This window comes from Diadema antillarum, unplaced genomic scaffold (genome assembly GCF_040938485.1).
Source record: "Diadema antillarum isolate AM-2024a unplaced genomic scaffold, OU_Dant_1.0 scf00000129, whole genome shotgun sequence".
Lineage (NCBI taxonomy): Eukaryota > Metazoa > Echinodermata > Echinoidea > Diadematoida > Diadematidae > Diadema > Diadema antillarum.
In genome coordinates this window covers 1401750-1423747 of record NW_027271018.1, presented here as the reverse complement: position 1 = coordinate 1423747, position 21998 = coordinate 1401750, and the positions used below count along the sequence as shown (strand labels likewise).

The 21998-nt window shown below is 39.4% G+C and overlaps 1 protein-coding gene across 1 annotated transcript; it reads right to left on the bottom strand.

The window, feature by feature from the left end:
- Positions 1-800: 800 nt before the first annotated feature.
- LOC139720564 (uncharacterized) lies at positions 801-19308 on the bottom strand. The gene is made up of 8 exons (XM_071631915.1): positions 18729-19308; positions 14834-14844; positions 13898-13970; positions 5486-5633; positions 4474-4535; positions 3412-3514; positions 1775-1910; positions 801-1136 (listed from the first exon to the last, which is right to left on the bottom strand). The coding sequence occupies exons 1-8, from the start codon at positions 19306-19308 to the stop codon at positions 963-965; spliced, it is 1287 nt and encodes a 428-aa protein (XP_071488016.1). The 3' UTR covers positions 801-962.
- Positions 19309-21998: the final 2690 nt, after the last annotated feature.

Here is a 21998-nt window from a genome sequence, read left to right as displayed (position 1 = left end):
TGTAACTTTTATACACGATCAGCCGACATTTTCTTCACTTTTCACTGCGATCACCACATAAAACATTACTATATATTTTTTTTTCACTTCGCAATTCGCAAATGAAAACGTCATAAAGAAGACATGGAAAATGTGACTATAACAACAAATAACTATATTAATGCTTTTAATAAATTATGGTTTGATAATACACAGTACTTTACAGAAATAATGTACATGTACAAAGTTGTATAAAATATAATATAGAAGTTCACCTGCTTCATGATATATCGAGATTATCCACATGTACTCTCACATAGACCAGCCTGTACAAATACGCGTGAGAGAACGGAATATTAAGACGGCGCTACCATAGTTTCAGCATAGTACTTTAGCCATTTTGCTTTCACACAATCAAAAACTTTAACATGTTTATAGACAGAATGAAGAAAAGGTAAGGATATTAATGCGTTTTTCACGGTAGGGTGATGACGTCACAGTACAATCGCTCCTTCTCGCCCGACAGAGTCCAGTCCATCTTTAAAGGGCAGCGATGAGCAGGACTGATCATGAAATCAAACAGTGGGAGTGGACGTGCTCAATTTAGAGTGCGACACGACCTTATTACATGGTTATAGAAGAGCCCGATCTCCTCTCACGCCACCTTAAAACATTTGGTGACGTCACGGCTTTACAAGTAACTTCCAGCTAACAGGTGTGAGGAGCACGCGCAAAGCACAGACAGAAGAAAGAGAGAGAGACAGACAGACAGACGGGGATATTTTTTTCCCTCTCTCTCTCTCTCTCTCTCTCTCTCTCTTTTCCAACTAATCAAGGAAAGGGGCCTGGATGTAGGCCCTATATCCTGTTGCAATGCCGGTTGCGTCACTTCCGCCACGCGTGATTCTTGAAGGATTTTTTTTTTTTTACTTGTCGAAAAGAGTCAGTATTACAAGCGTCACGTGGTTTCGGCCTCCCTCCTATCATACCTCGCTCTCTTTAGACGTGGAGTGCGCCGAATGGTTGGAGCCTTTCCTGAAGGGCGGGTCCTTCAGCTTGAACGGCTTCGACGAGTCCATGTTATTCTTCACCGACACCGTCAGGCCGTATTGCAGCTCGCATTCATCGGTGAAAGTGTCGGCCTTTGTGACCGGTAACTGGAAGAAGGAGAATGAGGGCGAAGAGAAAAAGCAAGAAAAATAATATTAGGAAGAGTGATTTTGTTGTTGTTGTTGTTGTTGTTGTTGTTGTTGTTGTTGTTGTCGTCGTTGTTGTTGTTGTTGTTGTTGTTGTTTAATAAAATCAACCCTCTTTGAATAAGTTTGGAAGCGAGCTGCAGCTCTGATTGTCAACATAGTTGGAACATGAGAAGAATACGTGTACGAGTATATTCCTTGTAAAGGAGAGATTTGAAGATAACAACCTCCTCATTACAAGTCGCCGAAAAGGTAGCTCGATCCTTTCAATTTCCACGTTTCACAAAAGAGTGTGTGTTTTTTCTGACGCATGTCAACGCTGTATTCATTCTATGCATCAAAATAAGATAATGCATCAAAGTAAGATATCTAAAACAGAATTCTGATTAAGAATGTGTGCGGGGTCTGAGGTTGTAATATGAAGGAGAGAGACAAGTCCTTGAAAGCACTTCACATTTGGTAAGAATATCTTCTATCAACTATCATACGCGAACGAGTCACGAGTTATAAGACGAAAGTCGAAGCTTTGATCACTTTTATTGCATCACCTCTCCGCGCCGAGGGGAGCTATTGGTCGAGTCAAACAAGTCGTGTCTTACCCTCGTGTATCTCGCAGACGACAGATTCTGATTGGCGTCGGTCTCGTGCTCCAGCTCGCTCACTGGGTAGTTGCTCTGAATGTATTCGTCAACCGCCTCCTGGTACCGCCTCTGCGACGCTTCCCTTTCTTTCTTCCTACAGGCAAGGGGAGAGGACAATCATGTAGATTAGATCCCTAATTCTTTTCTTTCTATATCTATCTTCATAATTATATTGGGTAGACAGATAGATAGATAGATAGATAGATAGATAGATAGATAGATAGATGGATAGATAGATAGATAGATAAAAGAAGGGATACATATAGATAGGTAAGAAATAGGCAGATGGATGGATACATAGATATATAGATAGAGAGAGATGGATGGATAGATGGATAAGATAGAAGGATAGATAGATAGATAGACAGATGAATAGATAGAAAGATAGATAGATAGATAGATAGATAGAGGTGGATTGACAGATATATAGATTGCTAGATGGTTGACATGCGCATATACCAATACAGGTTTATATCTAGAAACAATTAAAAGATTATCACATGATAGATAATATTTTTTTGGCAGGAAGCGCCGATGAATATCCACCTTAACTACAAATCATCCACGTTGTTTCTATCATTGATCAGATGCAAAATGATTATAAACATTATTCTCCAAAGTGGAATTGATTTTAAGAGGCATATAATTTGACCTATCAAATTATTCATCCCAACCGAAAGAGTGAAAGGTAGGGACTTTAAAAGCATAATTTACCATTTGCAGTTGAAACAAAAATCCAGCATTAGTGCTTCAAAATAGTTCTAAAATGTGAGTTAGGGATAGAAACAACCACTGTAAAAATTTAAATCTGTATAATCTATGTAAGTGTCGTTAAATACACAAAATGTGAACTATAGTTATAATAAAAATGTTTCAAGACTAAACCGTGTACAGTTACGCTTTATTGAGAAAAACACTGCATCTCCTTATATTTTAGGCTTTATTGCGAAAATTTTATATGGTAGGATGTTTTGTGATACAACAGACCTACACATATGCATCAAATGTGATATCTTGAACAGTTTTGAAATCACTACTCCCAAAGGTAAACTGGACCTTTAAAGACAGCGCATAAAAAGACAATGTAAAACTTGGTCTTTTGCAGATGTATTTGTAGGTAATCAGCAATCAGCTATGTATACAAAGCAATACGGCGATATCCAAGTATACGTTGTTATCAACGACGTGACTATACGTGTACTCCACAGCTGAGTTTCACCATCCTATAAAAAGACCGACACATGTTTCCTTTATTCAACGAAAGAGGTATTTGCACCGTTGTGGGCACAGTGAGTAATTTTGATTGTCAACATTCCTCTCCCGAATGCAATCTACAGATAACATTGATGTAGAAAAACAAAAGAAGGAACAACTAGCTCTACAACAAAGTCAATGACCACAAAAAATATGGATTTGAACGATCCCTTTCGAATCAAACCTTCTTTACACCCAAGTGTTAAAACGAACAAAATAAGGCATGCATGGTAGAAATATAAACACAATCATAGCTTTACTTGGGGCTATTACGAAATGATGTATTAATAAAGGCAAAATCAATAAAAACATAAAGGCATGAATGAGCTTTGGTGACTTACTTCCGCAATATGTATATGACGGCCACTATAAGACTCAAAAGAACGACAATGCCAAATATCGTCCCTATAACGAACACTTCCCAATAATCGCCGAAAAGTTTGCCTAAAAAGGGGGAAAAAAGAATGCAAACAGAAAATACGAGAAAGAGAACATGAATGGGTGAATGAAGAGGAGATCATTATTCAGTCTTTTTTTTCAGTTGACATGGATGATTATTATCTTCGTTAGGCATAAAATTGATTAGAGAATGATGAAGATTGACATGATGAGGTTTTACATTTACAAGAGAGTCGCAAAATAAATATACACTGTTTGTTAATATAAGAGCATGGAAGGTGAAAACAACGAATTTTATTTTTCTTTTAATCATGGATTTAAACAAAGTGAAATGCTGATCATTAATTGTGACAATTTTCAAGAATTAAACTGTGATTTCTGGTCATGATATGTTGTATACAACGATCCCCATGTAGATATTTATCTTGACAGCGATCTTGTCAGTAACAAAAATTGTCGAGGGTTCATGGACCCTTTTTATTGATAATATAATCAGTGTCATAAAACACAAAATTCTAAAAGTTTTGACTAACTATGGGGCAAGACATGACTTACTCATATTTTCCACAAACAACACAAAACTTTAAGTGAGTTTCGAGTATTTTGCAAGTTAAAGGCGTATCTATCTATCTATCTATCTATCTATCTATCTATCTTTCTATCTACCTACATATCTATATGATATCTTTTTATCAGCTGGGAGATATAACAAAAGAATGTATAATCTTCCATTTGAAAATCTATTCATTTGTTTGTGGTTTCGTTGTCAATTTTTTTTTTTTTTTGCCCAAGCTGTTCCTTTGTTCACGTTTCCATAATATATTAGTTCCTCTCCATTTTCACGTTGTTGGTTTTGAGGTTAACATAAGTTTTGAGGAGAGTGTGTGTTTGAGGATCGAGGCGTATAGCGATGATGTCACGGTGTGAAAAGAAGCATGCATGGCTCAATCATTAAACTCGACATTGATGATTGCATCATCAATGTTGTGTGGATGAATTCTTACCTGTCGACGTGCCTATTAAAATCTTCAGTTCGCATCTCTCTCCTTCGTGTCCCTGTGGGCACCTACATGGAAAGGAAAAAGTCGGACATCACTTACCATGGAAACGGGCTTCAGTATAATCACTGAGATAATGGTATTAATATATTTTGAGCAAATTTTTTACACAAATGTTTACTTTTCAATGAATGTAGCTTAGATAGATGAAGGGCATTTTTATCTTTGCATCCCCGTGATTATAGGAAAAAGGAATAATGAACTTCATCACAGATCTCCGGTGTGCGACTTTTACAAATCCCAGTACGGTGCAATCTTTGAATGAAATTGAAATATGTGGTCAACACTGATATCCTCTGTAATCTTGTGTCTAAACGGTGCTACGTTGATTCAGCGCTTGCAGACTAATCCTTTATGATTTGTTACCCTATTCCACATCACCGAATTCTCTTGAAATTCAATTTATTTTGTTGGGTGAAACATGATCACTGTATATCAAACATGGTTATCACTAATCATGTTTCCTTTAAAAATGTATTATTTCAAATTGCATCATAGCAGTGCGCTAGAGTGAAGATATGCCACTCATTTTGAAAACTATTACTTTATCATATGCTTTTAAAAATATGCAGTAGAGAAAAGATGGAGGGAATAAGAGAGGAGAGATCGGCAAAAATGGAAAGAGATAGAGATATGCCTAGATAGAAGGAGAGAGAAAAATAATAATAGAGAAAGATAGGTTGATACAATGCGACAGAGATATCTATATCTGTATCTATATCTATATATAGATATTTGGTTTTTCATATATATATATATATATATATATATATATATATATATGTATAATTGTATAACTGTTTACTTAAATAATTATATATATATATAAATATATATATATATACATATATATATATATATATATATATATGTAAAGAGCGACAGAGAGAGGGAAAATAGGAAGAGAATGGAAGTATACGATCAATAAGCCACATAACGGCCCAGGTTGCTGACTTACAGGCACGACGGTTTCTGAATGCCGGACACCCATTGGCACGTGCCGCCATTCAGGCAGTAGTGAAGGTTGTGAGTCTCGGGGCACTCCTCCAAGTGGGAACTCGATGTCTTCGAGACGAACTGCGTCGTATTCGTGGTCATGGCGTCGTCTGCAACGAGAGGAATGCATGATGAAAGGAAAATGATGATAGAAATACAGGAACGATGCGCTACATACTGCACTTTCATTTCTATTATAGGATATAAGAGGATAAAAAAACAGAATGTTTTATATCAACATGTAATTGTATATACACCAGTATGTTTGTGTGTGTGGTTATATAGATAGATAGATAGATAGATAGATAGATAGATAGATAGATAGATAGATAGATGTGAGATACATAGGGAGATTAAGATATAACAATGTTCGCTGATGTAGTATATTCATAATAATACTTTGATATTATCATGCAGATGGGCGTCATGGAGCGTGTAGCTTTAGTGCAATGACATTTGTTTCGTTTTGTCCGGGTTAGCTTTCTATTCCATATCTTTTGTATTTCTTCTTTTTTTTGGGGGGGGGGGGGGGGGGAGGTGGTGTCTGTTAAGTGATAGGCGTCGGTAAATGTTTGATCAATGGCCTCCTCGCCATCAGGCGGCGTCATGTTTATCACATCTATATTCTTTTTATTGCCATCATTGTCTTTTATGGTATCATACACCTAAATGTCCGCGGAAGTTAAGGGTGTGTATACTGGCGACAGTTGCGCAGACTCAAACAAGTGAGTCAATAATTACGATCAGACGTGATTGTTTTTATTTCAGTATACATGTAAATTGTATAAACTATCATCAAGGTCGGTGTTGTAAGAATTCCAATCTCAATTCCATCGCAATCTTAATCATATGATTATATTATATCTATAGAGCTATTACAGGAAAACTTTGCATTCTTTTCACAAAGGCGATAATCCTACGACTTTGAGGAATTTATAGATCGGGGTCATCACCCACGTATACCCGTGAACAACGCCATTTCGGGACATTCCATCATAGTCCGCCATTCAAGAGGTGAATAGCACAAAGCCAGCATATTTGGCACTTGGTTCGCCGGGTATGGCGCCATGCCATATAGGGGCACAACACTCGTGATGAAAATCCACCAGATGGCTTAAGATTTAGATCATGTTTATATGCTATATCATGACATGGTGCTCACCTTTCTTTACTGTTCCCTCGCCCACTCAACGAACGGGCAAATAATAATCATGTTTGCTTGTCTATGACATGATCAACAAAGAAGACGAAACAGGCTTGGTGCTGCATTTTTTTCTTCTTCTCCTATAATTACCCAACCACCTACACACAAAATAGCATACATTCTTGTCTGAATGAATACTATTTGGTGTGTAATTGGCGTGAAGGTATTAGTGGGTACGCCATTCAACAAATAGCACCGACAGTTAATGAAATAGGTACAGATGTAATGTTCAATATCTATAGTCTACGGGCACATAAAGTCAATTTTAGCACAAGCAAGTTCTCATTGTTATAAAAAAAAAGCAACCCCCACCTTTCTCCACACCCCGGTCCATTGATTCCTTGTTGATTTTTTTTTCTTCAATCTTAATACGCAGACTGGAAGAACGGTTGTCTGTCCCGTTATATACAAGGCATCAGCTTGATCACGATTCTCCCCTCGACCTCTGCTGCCGCCCACCCCCCACCCCCTCCCTTCCAGACAGCCAGTCTGTGAAACCTTGTAGAAGCATTTTAGTATTAATAGTGCAAAAAAAAAAGACTTGTATTTCACGTAAAGATGCGCCTTCCTTGTGGTACCATGGCTTCTTATAAAGATGGCACCGGTCGTGGCCATAAAACCAATATGGCTTCACACCAAGTATTAACCAGTCAATATCTACTCTAGAAAGGAAGTAACCACAAAACAAACACGTCATGTGTACACATAAAAGAGGGGGAGCTTATCGTCTAGACTTCTTACATACGAGATAATCTCCAGAACGAGCTAATTACATAAGTTGTATATACGTCACCGGAATTGGAATTATGATTTCATGGTTGGACCGATGTTTGTTGATATCCTCTTAAATCAACCATCAGGAGGGTGACGTTACATACATTTTGCAAAAGCTTGTCGTACAACTATCCCGACCACAGGGTTTAGCGGATGGTGGGAAAATGGACAACAAACCAATCAAATGGAACGAGGTATTTGCGGTTTGATCATCTGGTAACACAGGTCATTATGGGTGTTGTTTTTTTTCTTATAATCCGTTTGGTTCTTATAAGCGGAAGTGTCATATTAGAAGTAGGAACACATTTGTTTATACAAAGCCAAAGGATTATAGACATGACAAGGATATAACGGAATACGCTTGGGGAAAGAATTTCTTTGTTACAAGAGGGTGTCTTTGAAATTAGGACCAAACATGGAAACAGAAAACGCTAGGTGGTAGCAGGGACAATTTTCTGCAGATTTCAACATATTTCGAAATCATAGCAGCGTTATTGCTTTTACGCTTTGTCCATTTATATTAGCCTTCTTCTATTAAGTATACTTGATGACGAAGAATAGAAGGAGAACATTTGCGATGAACTATCATCTTATCATCAACAACAATACGATATTCTTCCTGCATCCTATAGCAGACACGGAGCAAAAGATCATGAACATGCAGTGCTATGAACATGTGCCTTTGAAAACTTAAAACTATCGAACTGGCAGTATCGATTTGACATTCTGAACATATCAATGGTTAGGTACCGTTATAGACAGCATCCGGCCGTGTCAACCGGTAATAGCTTAATGTCATGCTGCCATGGCAACCCAGCGAAACATGGCGTTCACGCGCCTGCGTTCAAACGCTGAAATTTTATGAATGGAATTCCACGGGATAGGCTGACGTTCGAGCATTATCAATCACTTAAGGTAGGAAATGAAATATCATTTCCGGCAAGGCCTATTGCTTCCGCTGTTATGCTTTTAGAACCAGTATAGTCTCTAATAGTAGCCCCACCCATCGCTCACGTTAACTCTTACAGCTACATGATATTGCTCACTCGCCCTTTTCTGAGTAAACTGCATGATTAGTGTTCAGACTAATATTCATTATTAGGCACTTAGGCTGGCATCTGATAGAGAATAGATTGGAAGTGAAAAAACTCAAAGCGTTGTCCCTATAACGTTCTCACCTTGAGATTCGATTACATGAGTGAGACATAAATAGCTCTTCCTGTCGCTATTACGCTAATTAAAGAACTTTTTCAGATTGAAATTGAGAGGCAAATGATTAAATCCCGGCTGTACCGATGCTGTATAGAACGATCGGGTGAATTTAGGTTTCATTCTCGATAATAATAGCGAGGATCTCCGTCGAAATGTATAAGTCGTAGTTAAAGACAATACGTTGCAAAGAGAAGAAAGCACGAAAGAGAAAGACGGAAGAGAGAGAAGAAAAAAAGAAAGAAAGCCTCCAGATTTTAGTGAAAAGTGATAATAGCACGATATAACACCCGCCTCGCGTTTCCGCATTTAGCCCCTGTTTGATCAAGCCATGCAGGGTTGGATAAAGGACGTATAGGTATCTAGCACAATCAAACAATGTGAATGGAATCTTCAGACATTAGTGAACAAACTCTTTTCTCATTCTTTACCAGTGACTCATCACTTCTATTCAGGCAGAAATTCCAGGCCCATTCTAATAAAAGAAATTTTCGAAATACGCACGATTGATTCCGGGCGGTATCTAATGACAGGTTCATTCACACACCACGTAGTGACATCCGCATGCTCTGCATGTATACACACACAAACACACACTCTCTCACGCTAACAGGAAGTAGAAAGATATCAGAATGTGTGAATACCAGCATGATAATAATATGACTGAAACTCAATACTATCATCTATGCAAATCTGTTTCTTTGTTTCGTTTTGACTCATTCAGTATTCCCCCTAACTTTAATAGAACAGCAAAGAGACAGATCATTGCAATTAAGTCACTTTAATCCTGCCAGTGCCGTCATCTGAAAGGGCTTAATATGAATGGTAGTGAAGGAGTTCGTAACCAAAGAAAACACATATCTATTTAGGACATTTTAATTTCCTCCATGCTTGTGACGAATATTACAAAATTGAACATACAAGTCAAATATCTGGAGAAGACAAAGGAAAGATAAAAATCTGCCAGCTCAAACTTAGAATATCAGAGCTACTCTTCATTCTGATGACATACAGTTATTTGGAAAAAAAAAGGGGGGACAGGCTGCTAAAAGAGGAGTGGTATCGAGGGCTGATTCAAAGGCTTTTGTGTTACCATAAATATTTTGCATTATTCCTTTTGCTCAAATTCATACAAAACTGAAAACACGTTTGGGCAAGTTCCTCCGGAAACGAATACATCTCATACAAATCGTTGTTTGACTTTCAGATGACGTAGCAGACCTACTTCTGTAGACCGACTGACGACCGGACGTGTAATTGCCACAATAGTAGCTTTGATGCATGGCTGCAATTCAATGGTTAATGGAATGCAGTACAGACGAGTCCAGTGTTTCGGTGTCCAGAGCTATATAGAGTCATTGCTTTGACCGTCTCGCTTCGAAGGTTTACCTTCCTCTCTCTTCGTCTCTCCTTCTCTCTTTCTCTGCCTTTCTTTCTTTAGCTTATCGATTAGCGTGGTTCTCTTCCAACAGGACACCAATGGAACAATGAAAATACATTTTGAGGTAACTCGCCTTAGCATATATACCACCAGTTCGCTGTCCAATAGCAAGCATATCGATTTCGTGCTGCACCGAGTATTAAAAACGCCGTGTTACCATGCGTTGCCGTCTCATTCGGGTTCATTTTATACAGAACAGCGTGCAAAGAAAATTTAACACTTTTCTTTTTTGAAAAGATATAGATTAAAAGCTGTTTTCTATCTTTTTTTCAAAAATCTTTTCTTTTTGTTTGTATCGCAACATGATTGATGTTAAGTAATTGTTTTTTTTTTTCATTTTGTAGATCAGCAGTAGATCTTATCTTGTACAGAGGGCTTACAAATTTCATTTGTACAGAGGGCAGACAAATTGAAGAAAACTCATCACCTCATATCTTCACCCCTTTGGCTTGATAATCTCTTGCTTTTCAAGATTGATGTTATTAATAATACGAAATTTGATTGATAATGTTCTAACGAAAGGGCGATAAGAACGAACTGATCGTTGCCTCTCTCAATTCCCTAGATACTTGGCATGCTTGCATAGCGTCACGAATTATATTGTAAACAGTCCTGTAGCTTTTTCCCGGCGTTGTCTTTGCTGCACACGGTCACTCCCATATTGGGATCAATGTCAGGGATTTGACCTTCAGACCTCAAAAATAACTCGCTCTTATTGAGTGCTCTCAAAGTTCCTGTTTACTGTTTAGAAAGCAAACATGACCCTCTATATGCTGGTCTCATGCTTTGGCCCTGTATTTAGGTAATATTGCTCTCTACTCCACTTTCGATATTAACGGCGTTACAATCAGAGTAACGTTTTTATATCTTCTTCATCTTTTTTCTTAAAACAAAATTAGAAGAGTTCAGACAGTTCATCAGTCCCGAATTTGCTCGGGACTGATAATTGTTTTGCAATCAAGATAAATATAAGATACGCACAACAGCCAATTCTTTGCTTTGCTTTGATATCATCTGCAAATTTCCGAGTTCTAGGAAAGTTCGGTTAATTAAATTCATATCTTTTAATGAGCACTGCTCATTATGGGGTTACTGCTCATTGCGGGGTCAGACTTTATTTAACCCTTACCTTTGATTTGACTATAGTTCGTTGCCTGTGAATAACCTTGCATAATATCCCGTGTAAGCATGTTATTTATATATATATATATGTATTTTTTTTAATTGATGATATTAATTGATATAACTAAATGTGTAGAATTACTGTGTAAATGAACAGAAAAAGAAACATTCACGAGCTTTCTTTGAACGTCGTTTAAATGCACACTGCGGTTATACTCCCACAATTACAAAAGTGTTACATTGCCTATAATCAGCATCAGAGAAACATGTACCTGTTGAATTGGACAAGACTTCTGTACACAAGAGTGTGTATTGATGGCCCGGAGCTGATCAAATATGCCCCGAAGCGACCTTTATACTCCCCACTTCATGATGAATACCCTATACGGGCTTCGACATTGTGTCATTATTGTGACATCAATGTACACAACTACAATACTTTTAACAATTCGTGGTTTTGGGTACGATCACCATCACAAGCGTATTTGAAGTTATCTTACCATGTCAGAAAGTTCAGGGCGGAAAGGCGTTGTCTGTGCGCCAAACTCTGAGAACCGAAATTAGCTTTAAAAGTCGATCGCTTATAAGTTGTTTTATACCACAAGGAACATGATAATGATGACTAAATAAACCTTTAAGCTGACATTCTGTCGTAATGTAATGTCGGCCTACCTGATTATTCGTAGTGCATATACCGTGGTAGAAAAAGAGCGTAAAGAAGTACAGCCACTGGCAAGTATAATATCCGTGTTCAGATTCAGACCGCGTCTGACACAAGTGAGCAACTTCTCCTTTTACAGTCCGCTTGTATACAGCCCACAATTGGGGGGAAAATGCTTATTCAGATGATAAATCAGTGAATGATATAACAAAGCATTCTCATGCATGGGTAAGCTTAATTCATTTCGCCTGATCCCCCGCGTTCTGTTTGCGCATACTTTGCCGGAACGTGTTTGGACTTTAGACTGTAACTCGTTAGGCGTGTAAGAGAACATTTTTAAAAAAAAAGTCAATTGAACGCATGCTGTTTTATTGCTACAGCAGCTTTCTGCTAAAAATTATAAATCGATATGAAATTTTTTCCATTCTGCAATACCGCTTACTGTTTAATCTCTTGAGTGCATGTTCTTTTGTGGTTCTAACAAAAATATATTTCTTTCATTGCCTTTTTCTTCTTTTTCTTTGTACGAAATATTAACAAACCATGCATGTATTGCGTGGGATAGGTAACGCGTATGATTGAATTGGCTACATGCACAGATAGGACTGGGTCCCAGGACTGAAGGGATGTCGTCACTTATGAGCTGTCAGAGAGAATTGGGGAATGCTGATAGACTTTAAGGAACCAACATTCTTCCAGATATTACCCTGACGCTGACTTCAAATCCGATTTTCGTCGTGCAGATCGAGGAATTAAACGCAACTCCACAGCGACTAAAACCCCATAAAAATCGTCTCCTTTTCACTGAAAAACCTTAATCTCTTTCCCTCGTGATAGCAATACATGAAGGCACAAACACGTTAACTTTTACATAATACCATGTTTAAAAAGTAGAAAAACAAATAGGTTAGCCATTCTAATGCACTCCTTTTAACCCCATGCGTGTCACATTCTCGCATGCTACAATGATACGTAAAAATGCATATTACAAAAGTTAAGTCAACTGTATGAATTGAAAAATAGAGATACCTCCTCTGTAGCCCATGTCTCTTACTCAAAGGATGCAATATACGCACCTACAGTCTTTCTTGCTTCAACAGTGCGATGGTAGGACCTACAATAGTTTAACTTTGGCTCTTGACATTCAAAGAAATAATACCAGCATTACACTTAAAAAGTCCGCACCCTGACTTCTATGCGGTTCTCCAGCAGTTGAAGAGCTGTTTGGTTTCCTATGTACAGATGATATTGGTTGCGTGTTCTTCACTTTTCAGAGTGCTAACCCCACGAGTGGAATTCGGTAAACCGCACGTTCACGAACTCGGGGCGACGTGTTTCCCCGGCAAAATACCGGAAGCTTGCGGTATTGTGCAATAGTTCACGCTTGCGACGATAACGCCGGCTAAACTGAATGATGAATGCTTATATTGATTATTGACCAAGCATTGTCCATTCACCATGTCTCCGTTTATATTCCTGACATGTTTTAAGTTACTTCGAAAGAATGTATTCTAGTAGACTATGTCTATCAAACTACTGGTAGTTTTCCGTTCAATCGTAATGTTGTGGCAGTATTGCGCCAGACGATATAGCTTCAAAATCTATTAATATTCGCTAAGGGGAATTTATTTCCTGACTAGATAAGTACCCTTCCGTCACGCCAACGTACGCGAAGGCATGTGTGTGTCTTTATGTGTCTGTGTATGTATGTGCGTGTGTGTGCGGTGGTTGGACGTGGGTGAATTAAAAAATGTGTGCATGATAGTGTATACACGTGTGTAAAAAGCATTATGCAAGCAGACGACTTGAAATATGGTCAAGTAATGAAATTGAAATATAGTAGTATATTAAACAAAGTCTGTTCAGTTCACTAAGTATGAAATTTTGTGGGATATGATAGAGGCGCATATTTGAGGTGTATCCGCTCGCCAGTAATTTAATGCCATTAAATTCAAAGCCTTACCTGCTGGATTTGTGCCATAAATTGAAGTCACAGCCGCGTCGTTTGTTTCCACGTCAGCCATAGCGAGAAATTTCTAAATGTTTTTGAGATCTCCGATAGTCAGCTAAGACTGCACCGTTGCGAACCAGACAAAGTTATCGATCTGTGTTCGTTGGAGTTCGCTCACTGGAAGCCGATTCGTATAACTCTAGAATGACCGTGGCGTGAGCTGCTTTAAGCAGGCGTATCAGCACAGCGGCAGACGATCAAGTCAACTTCGGCGTTTTTAGGTTCGTCGGTGTGGATAGTGGCGGGCAGACGCTGAGCGACACACGTGCGCGCAAGCGGAGTCGTCAGTTCTCAATGAACATGGAGAGAGTAGATATGCGAGTTTTTATTTATAGGTGAGCTTCGCTCTCGGGGCTGCGCTGTGTGTCGTTTTGTGGGGGGAAAAAAACCTCATCGCGTGGTACACGCGCAAGAGAGCTATAACGGCTTTAGGTTATTGTGGAGTAACCATAAAAACAAGATTACTATTTCCTTCCTTTCTGTTTTTTTTTCATATCGCCACTCCACCTACACATCTAAAACAACAAAAATGATTATCATTTGTATTCCATGTGTTGTTTGTCGTTTTATTTTGCTGTTGTTACGGCTGTTTCTTCATCAGGACCTATCTTTGTTCATGGGTATACCTTTATCCAGCGGAAGCGAAATCTATACAGGAAATATAGGGCACAGGGAGCGTAGTTAGGCCGGAACGTACCCTAGGGTTAGTGACGCTTTTGACATCACAGTCCCACTAAGTTACTAGTACCCGGACATACACGACTACCGTCCCTCCCACCTTTGAAGTGATAACGCTGAAATTAGGTGTGATCTGACGTCCAAAATTTCTTTAGAATCTTCTGGCCTCAATCAGAAAGAAGAAAAATAAAAACATGATTTTTTTTTTACCACTACCGGCACTTTATTAAACCAACGGGGGAGGATATTAACATTATACATTCAATATGTAGGCCTACTCTATGGTACATTTCTTTTCTTGCCTGTTTAGGACAGTAATTTTCGCACTTTATATTCGTTACAATGTAATTAATGATGTATTGTATTCATCAATTATTGACCGGGGATCCAAGACTTCATTGTCTCTATTCGCTCCAAAAAAAAATTGGACCCTCAGTTCACAAAAAGCATCAAGGATGCCTTGAACAGGAATTTACACACGACACGTTGAAGATTGCAACTATGATTTTTCAATTGACACAAACTTCGCATGATACGATTCATGATTGTGATTTAACGTTTGAATGAGAGTTAAATCTTCAGAATACCCAAAAGTGTCATAACAATCAGGTAGATTTTGAGATAAAGATGTTAGCATCTGATTTTTTAATGCCCCGAGGGTTGATGTGACGATGATGGTTAGTAAACTGTAGGTCGCACTTTTCCTTCAGTAAGATCATACAAATGTCTCCAATCCAATTACATTTGGGACTTTTAAAAAAGAAATCATCAGCTTATTTTCTAATTTGCGAGTGTCTTTGCTCATCAACTTTGTTGTTGCTCTTTGAAATGATATATATAGGCTTATAGTATACATACGTGTTTAATGTGGGATCGGGAGGTTCTTTATGGTAATAACCCTTTGGGTGAATTCGAATGATACATCAAAAGTGGCTCACTTTTCAAAAAAAAAATACAAAGTTGACTGTTTCGCCCATTTCACACGGACTCTTATGGTTTTTTCTTCTATCCGTATATACGTACCTCTACTGAACACGTATGTAATTAATTCTGTGACATTTTCTGACAGCCATGAAGAGACCCGAACCCTCAATATTCCGATCTGAAGCATTATTATGCATGTACGTGTATATGATTGACTTGTGTCATCTAAAAAGTCGATCTTAAAAGTTAGTTAAGTTCCACTGAAATTGTGGCATGCCAGTGGTTTCCCTGTATATTAGTTTAATTTGCAATTTTCAGAATCCACTTCACATTGTTATAAAAAATTATAGACCAATTCCTTTTTTGCTTATAAGTTTATATTTAGTGTGCTGGTACTCATATAATTTCTTTGTTTATTTGATGGAAGTGGAAATAAATTTGAATCTTGTATCTTGAATCTCATTTTGTACACACGAAAAAGTTTCCAAAATGTCAATTTTCGTCAGGTAGGTAGAATACCATTTAAGACGTATACAGCATATACCATAATTTTAAGTTGATCTTAACTATATAAGGATCGACTTAAATTCTTTGTGAAACACACCCACATTATATCTGTTTTTGTGCAAATGGGTTCGCCGCGGAAATTCATCATGTTCTTGATGGACTTGTCTTAAAACCATCGTGATAATTCCTCTCTTTTTCACCTTTCACCCACTCCCAAAGAAGTCATATATTTGTATTTGAGGTATCCAAAAACAAATCAACCCTAATAAAAGGTGGGACCCATCTTCTATTAGGAGATCGCTTTGTTCTACTTTATTTTTTTGATATCTCTGCCATTTCAAGACCAATTTTCATCAAACAAACTTTGAATTCAATTTCTCTTGGAATTGTATGCTCCTTAACATTTCGTAATTGGTTTCTAAGCATCTGGCAAAAAGTTAAAAGCTAAATTCTCAGCTCAACCAACACTATACCATCCCTTTAATTCTGCTTCGGTCCTTTAATTGCCACCCCAACGATGAAAGTCTGCATGGTGACGTCGCCGAACACTGCTCTTTTGGCTTTGATATTTTCTTAAGTCTGCGAGACTGTAAGCTTTTTAATCATACAAATAATCATAATATACCCTTCTTTACGTCCAGCCCCTATACACCCCTATACACCCCTATACATCACAAAAGATACAAAACTTCCACGACCATCACAGACAGTCTTGATAACGTCACCTTCGAAGTTCAAGCGTGATGAAGCTTCGGGAATTAAACTCAATAGGCAGCGTAGAGAGCACAGTAAAATGTGTCATATAAACCGAAATACTTGAAATTTCAAATTGCCCTTAAAAATTTTGGTAGGTGTACCTACAGAACCAAATTTCGATGTTTTAATTAAACATCAGATTGTTCATATTTCAACGGAATAGCCATCTTTTCGGGTTTCCTCGTCTTTCTATCTTTCTGTCTAATATTTGATTCATTGATCAATCATAATGAAAAGAGACGTATATATTTGTTTATCTCTTCCTTAATTATCACCACCCCCCCCCCAAAAAAAAAAGGGGAAGGGTTTGTTAAAAGTAAGCGTCTGCATTCATGTTGCAATTTATGATCAATCGAATATGTAAGTCATATCAAAATAGGTTTTTGTGTTCATATATGTATATCATTTTATATGTATAACGTGGTCAAGCTAGACACATGCACAATACCTGCCTTGCGGTGAAAGTGGTGCACAATAGTATATAAACAACAAGAACTGACGAAAAGTACATTGTACACGCCTATCAATATTTCCATCACAACATGTTCTGTTGACCACTCAGATAATCGACCGCCATAACCACTACCTGTGATACCCGTACGAAGATTAACTTTTATTGATTAAACCAGTAAGGCCTTATACGATATGTGACGGCGGACCCAGCTTACTATCTGGGACATAAAATGGTTTATAGGCCAATCAAACGGATGGGGTGAAGATGTAAAGGTACATCACGGCAATGATGACGTAATAACCCTGCGACTAATCCAATCTTATCATGTTTAATGGAGATGATTCCGGGCATAGAAAGAGAGTGAGAGGGGTTGACGTTTGACCCGGAAGTACATGGTTTGGAGGTGTGAACTATATCATACACCCTTGTGTCTCGATTGTATCATCCCTGTAATGCTTTCGCTGCATCGTGCAAGATTAGTGTACTTTGTTTTCTAGTTTATTTGTCTGTCTGTCTGTTTATTTATTTGTTAATGTCGTATCCATGGCCAGGGTGACATTCTTGCGACTTGTCGGTCATCAATAATTCCTTAACCATGAGTCACTCACAGTATAACCCAGGCTCTGCGTACGTAACAGTGATAGAGCGTAATAGTTCGTGTATCTACTTAAGATGTAGGCACATCTACCGGCTTGGAGATATAGTCTTGCATAATGAATTGTCTTCAAGGCATCTCAATCGCCGTTAAAACTATTACGACGAAAAGAAACGACTTTCGAACACGATTTCAAAATGAACAAGACTTCAGTGGAAAAACAAGCAGCTAACAACACCCAAATGAATAATTTTGAAAACTATTCCATTGTGTGATTAAGGCTTGTATAACGGCTGTCATCCGCGCCTTTTCGCCATTGTAACCAAATATCGTGCAGCTAGCCTCTTCTGGTCACCTGAAAAATGTGATAAAAGTCCAACCGTCCGCTTTATCTGTAACCTGACTTCTGGTGTGAGGTATGCACGCTGATTTTTCGCCGGAAGCTCATCCTATCGATATTATGTGTTTGAGAAGTTATCTGCTTATCTAGAAGCGACTACCAACGCCTGACACGGGGTCTTTGTAAGGAGATATAAATGTCTGCTCTTCCAATCTACCAGCAGTTGCTTTGTCAAGTTGAGGCCAGCTACAATTACCTGTACCTGTGTTAAAGAGACGCTTGTTCCACTACTCCACGCACTGCGAGTTATCGCATGCGAGCGAATGTGAGCAACTCGGGCACGTTGGGTGTCAATGTGTATTGGGTATATTATCAGCACCATTTTAATTGAGTGCTATACGCTGAGTATCAGTACCATTTGATTGGGCATTGCAGACTTCCATCCTATGTAACTAGCACATGTACACAGTTTGTTGCCAATAAAGTAATTCTGCAAACTTTTTTTTCAAACTTTGTTTTGTATACTTACTCAGAGCATCCTGATTAGAAGTTGTAGAGGGATAAGTTGGGACAGTTGTAGTTCTCTCCTCCCGGTTGACTGCGTCTCTTACTGATCTTAAAGCCTTTCTCGAATATTTGATTCCATCGTACACCATCTCGTACTTGCGCCTGCTTTTCCCGCTCCGGACCAAGAAAACTATGTACTTCATCCTCTTCTTTGCTCCGGCGAGACACACCGATGGAGCTGTCTCCATGGTAACCGTATCGCTTTGTTGAGACGGCGGCGGCGTCGTCTGCTGTTGTTGCCGCGGGCGCGTTGTGACGCTAGGTCGCACGATCTTGATTTTCTTTTTCAACAGTGACTGGTCCCCTTTCAGAACCTCAACGACTCGGAACGAGTAGGCTTGTCCGTCCACCTGCTGAATCTTTCCCGACACCACCGTCGGAGATCCGCTAGTCCTCTCGGCAATCCCCAAGGAAGGGTCCGGCACACAGTTTGCTAACGTAGATGTCGATGTAGTGCAAGATACGAGCAAGACAAAGAAGATGATTCCAGGAGACACTGTCCTCCGGGAGAGACTTCCTCGAAAGCATCCTCCGGTTGCCATGTTGGTTATTTCTAAGTCTGCTGACTTTCGAGAGAGAGACATCTCTCGATCAATAAGGAGCTACAAATGTTCCCGGTTCCCTTTATCTCAAATTTTTATTCTAAAAAAATTGGTACAGCGCATACGAATTCCTGGATTGGTGAGTAATCGATGCTCTGTCGCAATACAATGACTAATTCCTCTAGTCTCCAATTTCTACTGTTATCTGATACAAAAATGATTGATATGATCTCAATCCAGAGCTCGCTGGAAGGCTTGCTGTTGAAATGGTCTTTCTTGAGTAACTTTAAAGGCACAATTCCCGACTAAAGAAAATATTCGCTTCCAAATAGTGCTGACGACAAAAATTAGTTGAACTTCGTCGTGGTAGAGAAAGACGGGTGAGTTTTACGGTGGCTGTCGGTGTTTTCACAGGCGAATACCGACAGATACCACTTCATTAATCCAAGAGAGGCGTTTGTATTGCACTAGCCCAGATGAGATCATAGAGAAGAGAAATATCACGTTCTAATCCCTATCTCACTTTCCTTTGCAGCATGGCAGGTGGCATGAGGTTGGCTGAGAAAAGTCATATGACTGAAAGTGAGCGGTGACAATAAAGATAATGTCCAATTGTTGAGAGGTTAATGCGATAACGTTTGTTGAGTTCCCTCTGGGCACTGGGGAAGTCAGTCGGTGCTAGCTATCTAGGCAACTTTACACGGGATACAGTCGTGAGCAATCAAAGCGGGACCAGTCGCTCGGTTCAATCTCGGCGTATTGATTTTGGGCAAATGACTATCGCGTGCGTCGGTATGCACGCTTTTCTATCATGCGGCCTACCACTCTGCCCACAACGCGCCCTCCGTTGTTCCCAAACGATTACCAAAAGAGAGAGAGGGAGAGAATACGCGAGAGAGGATCAAGGTTGCTACCACGTCCACGTCGATTTGTTGTACTTCCTCCCGAGTCACATTTCCTACTAGCCGTCAGTCACCCACCGATGTTTTGACATCAAAACTAGTTTTAGAAGTGAGAAAAGTCCAGCCCACCGCCGTGCTATGAAAATTTGACGCTGAAGAGCATACATAGCAGACAATCATCTATCCATTACATCTACGCCCGCCCCCGGAACTACCCGCTTGGCGGACGTCCGATGGTCACGGTTGAATTCTCTCGACACCTTTCCTGGACTACACAGCTTGAGAGATAGCTTACACAATGACAGGGTCGGTTAAATTCCCAAGATGTCCAAGAATAGAAAAAAAAGAGAGAAATAATATAACCCTTTCACGACCGACCTGTTAATATTTGATACGAAGACAGTCAGAAACTAGACGTCAGCTTATGAGTCAACGCAAGCGGCGCATTCCTGTCGACTCCCTCCTTCCATTTGCGTTCGGCTTTTCTTATCTCGACGTCGTTAAACCCATCCTCCGGGTGCATGCAGAGTCTTGCCGAAGCAAATTTGATAAGGAGCTACCCGTGTCGTTGCGGTGAAGCCACCTGCCGAAGCCGAATTAATCGCTGATATTTTGTCCCCGTTTGACTATGATGTCTCCCTTTCGGCAAGCCTCGTCGTTATAGGGCACGACCTCACTGGCGGCTTGCTCCTTCCCAAGAAGAGGACTCCCCGTTCCTCTTCCTCCTCTTCTGCTATTTCTTTTTCCAGGTTAATTCTATGCTCAAGCAGACACCGAGGGGCATCAATACGGGCTTTGTATGCTAAGCATCTCCCGACTCGACGGGGCAGCACGTACTTCTGCCCATCATGCCGTCGTCTGTTCACCCTCTGTCTGTCTCTCTGGGTGTCTATCGCTAGCAGGCATCGCAGCGCCGAAGAGCGCGGGCTTGCCGATCGGTTCCCCTCTATCACCGAAAATGATGCATAATTGAATCAATGACACTTTAATGACTGCCAGAGTATTTCATATCATCATCTCCTATACCCGATGAGGTATCTCGATACAGAGAGAGAGAAAGATGTTTGGAACATCGACACAGCACCTTCTGGTCTCGATCGGTGTATACAAGTCGCATGGAAACAATGTTGTGTCCTCAATCCATCATGGAAATCCATTTCTATTCTACTATTCACCCAGCACACAGATGATGGGTTTTAGTCCTGATTGCTTATTGATAAGCTGTCATCAATTTGCTGCAGCAGTCTATAAGCAAATGGATCGTGTTATATGCTATCTAGAAGTTGCAACCTGACACGATAGGATCTTACAAAATATGCCTCTGTCTTGATTCTTCCTAATCTCTCCCCCATCTTCATCTTCAGGCTCATCTACTTTGCAATTTTTGAAAAGCTTTGCCTACCCCTTTGTACTCTCTTTTCTACCTCCATTTTTCTCCTTCATTCTTTGCCATGCTTTATACAGATGTAGTTATAAAACACCCATTGTAACACTTTTTCCCCTTTATATACGCTTTACTTGCCAGCTATATATTCACGGTGACATATCCTCTCGGAAGGAGATTCCGACAATAGAATCCGTTGAATTTCCTCCTTTCCCAACCCCTGCGCTCACATAACTAAATACATGAACAATCACTCAACAAAATGATAAACACGACTTTCTAAAACCACAAGTGTTGTGTTTATGTGTGTGTTTGTGTGAGTGTCATTTTATATCTAGCTACTTTGCACAGCGGTTCCAGTTTATAATATTGCATCAAGATCATTGAAAAAAGTGTGTGTGTGT

Excerpts from the sequence above, each read along its gene's own strand:
- LOC139720564 (XM_071631915.1), bottom strand. The coding sequence starts at position 19,308 with ATGGCAACCGGAGGATGCTTTCGAGGAAGTCTCTCCCGGAGGACAGTG. Across the intron at positions 5,634-13,897 it reads TTATGGCACAAATCCAGCAG|ACGACGCCATGACCACGAAT; the intron begins GTAAGGCTTTGA and ends CTCTCGTTGCAG. Across the intron at positions 3,515-4,473 it reads TTTAATAGGCACGTCGACAG|GCAAACTTTTCGGCGATTAT; the intron begins GTAAGAATTCAT and ends CCCCCTTTTTAG.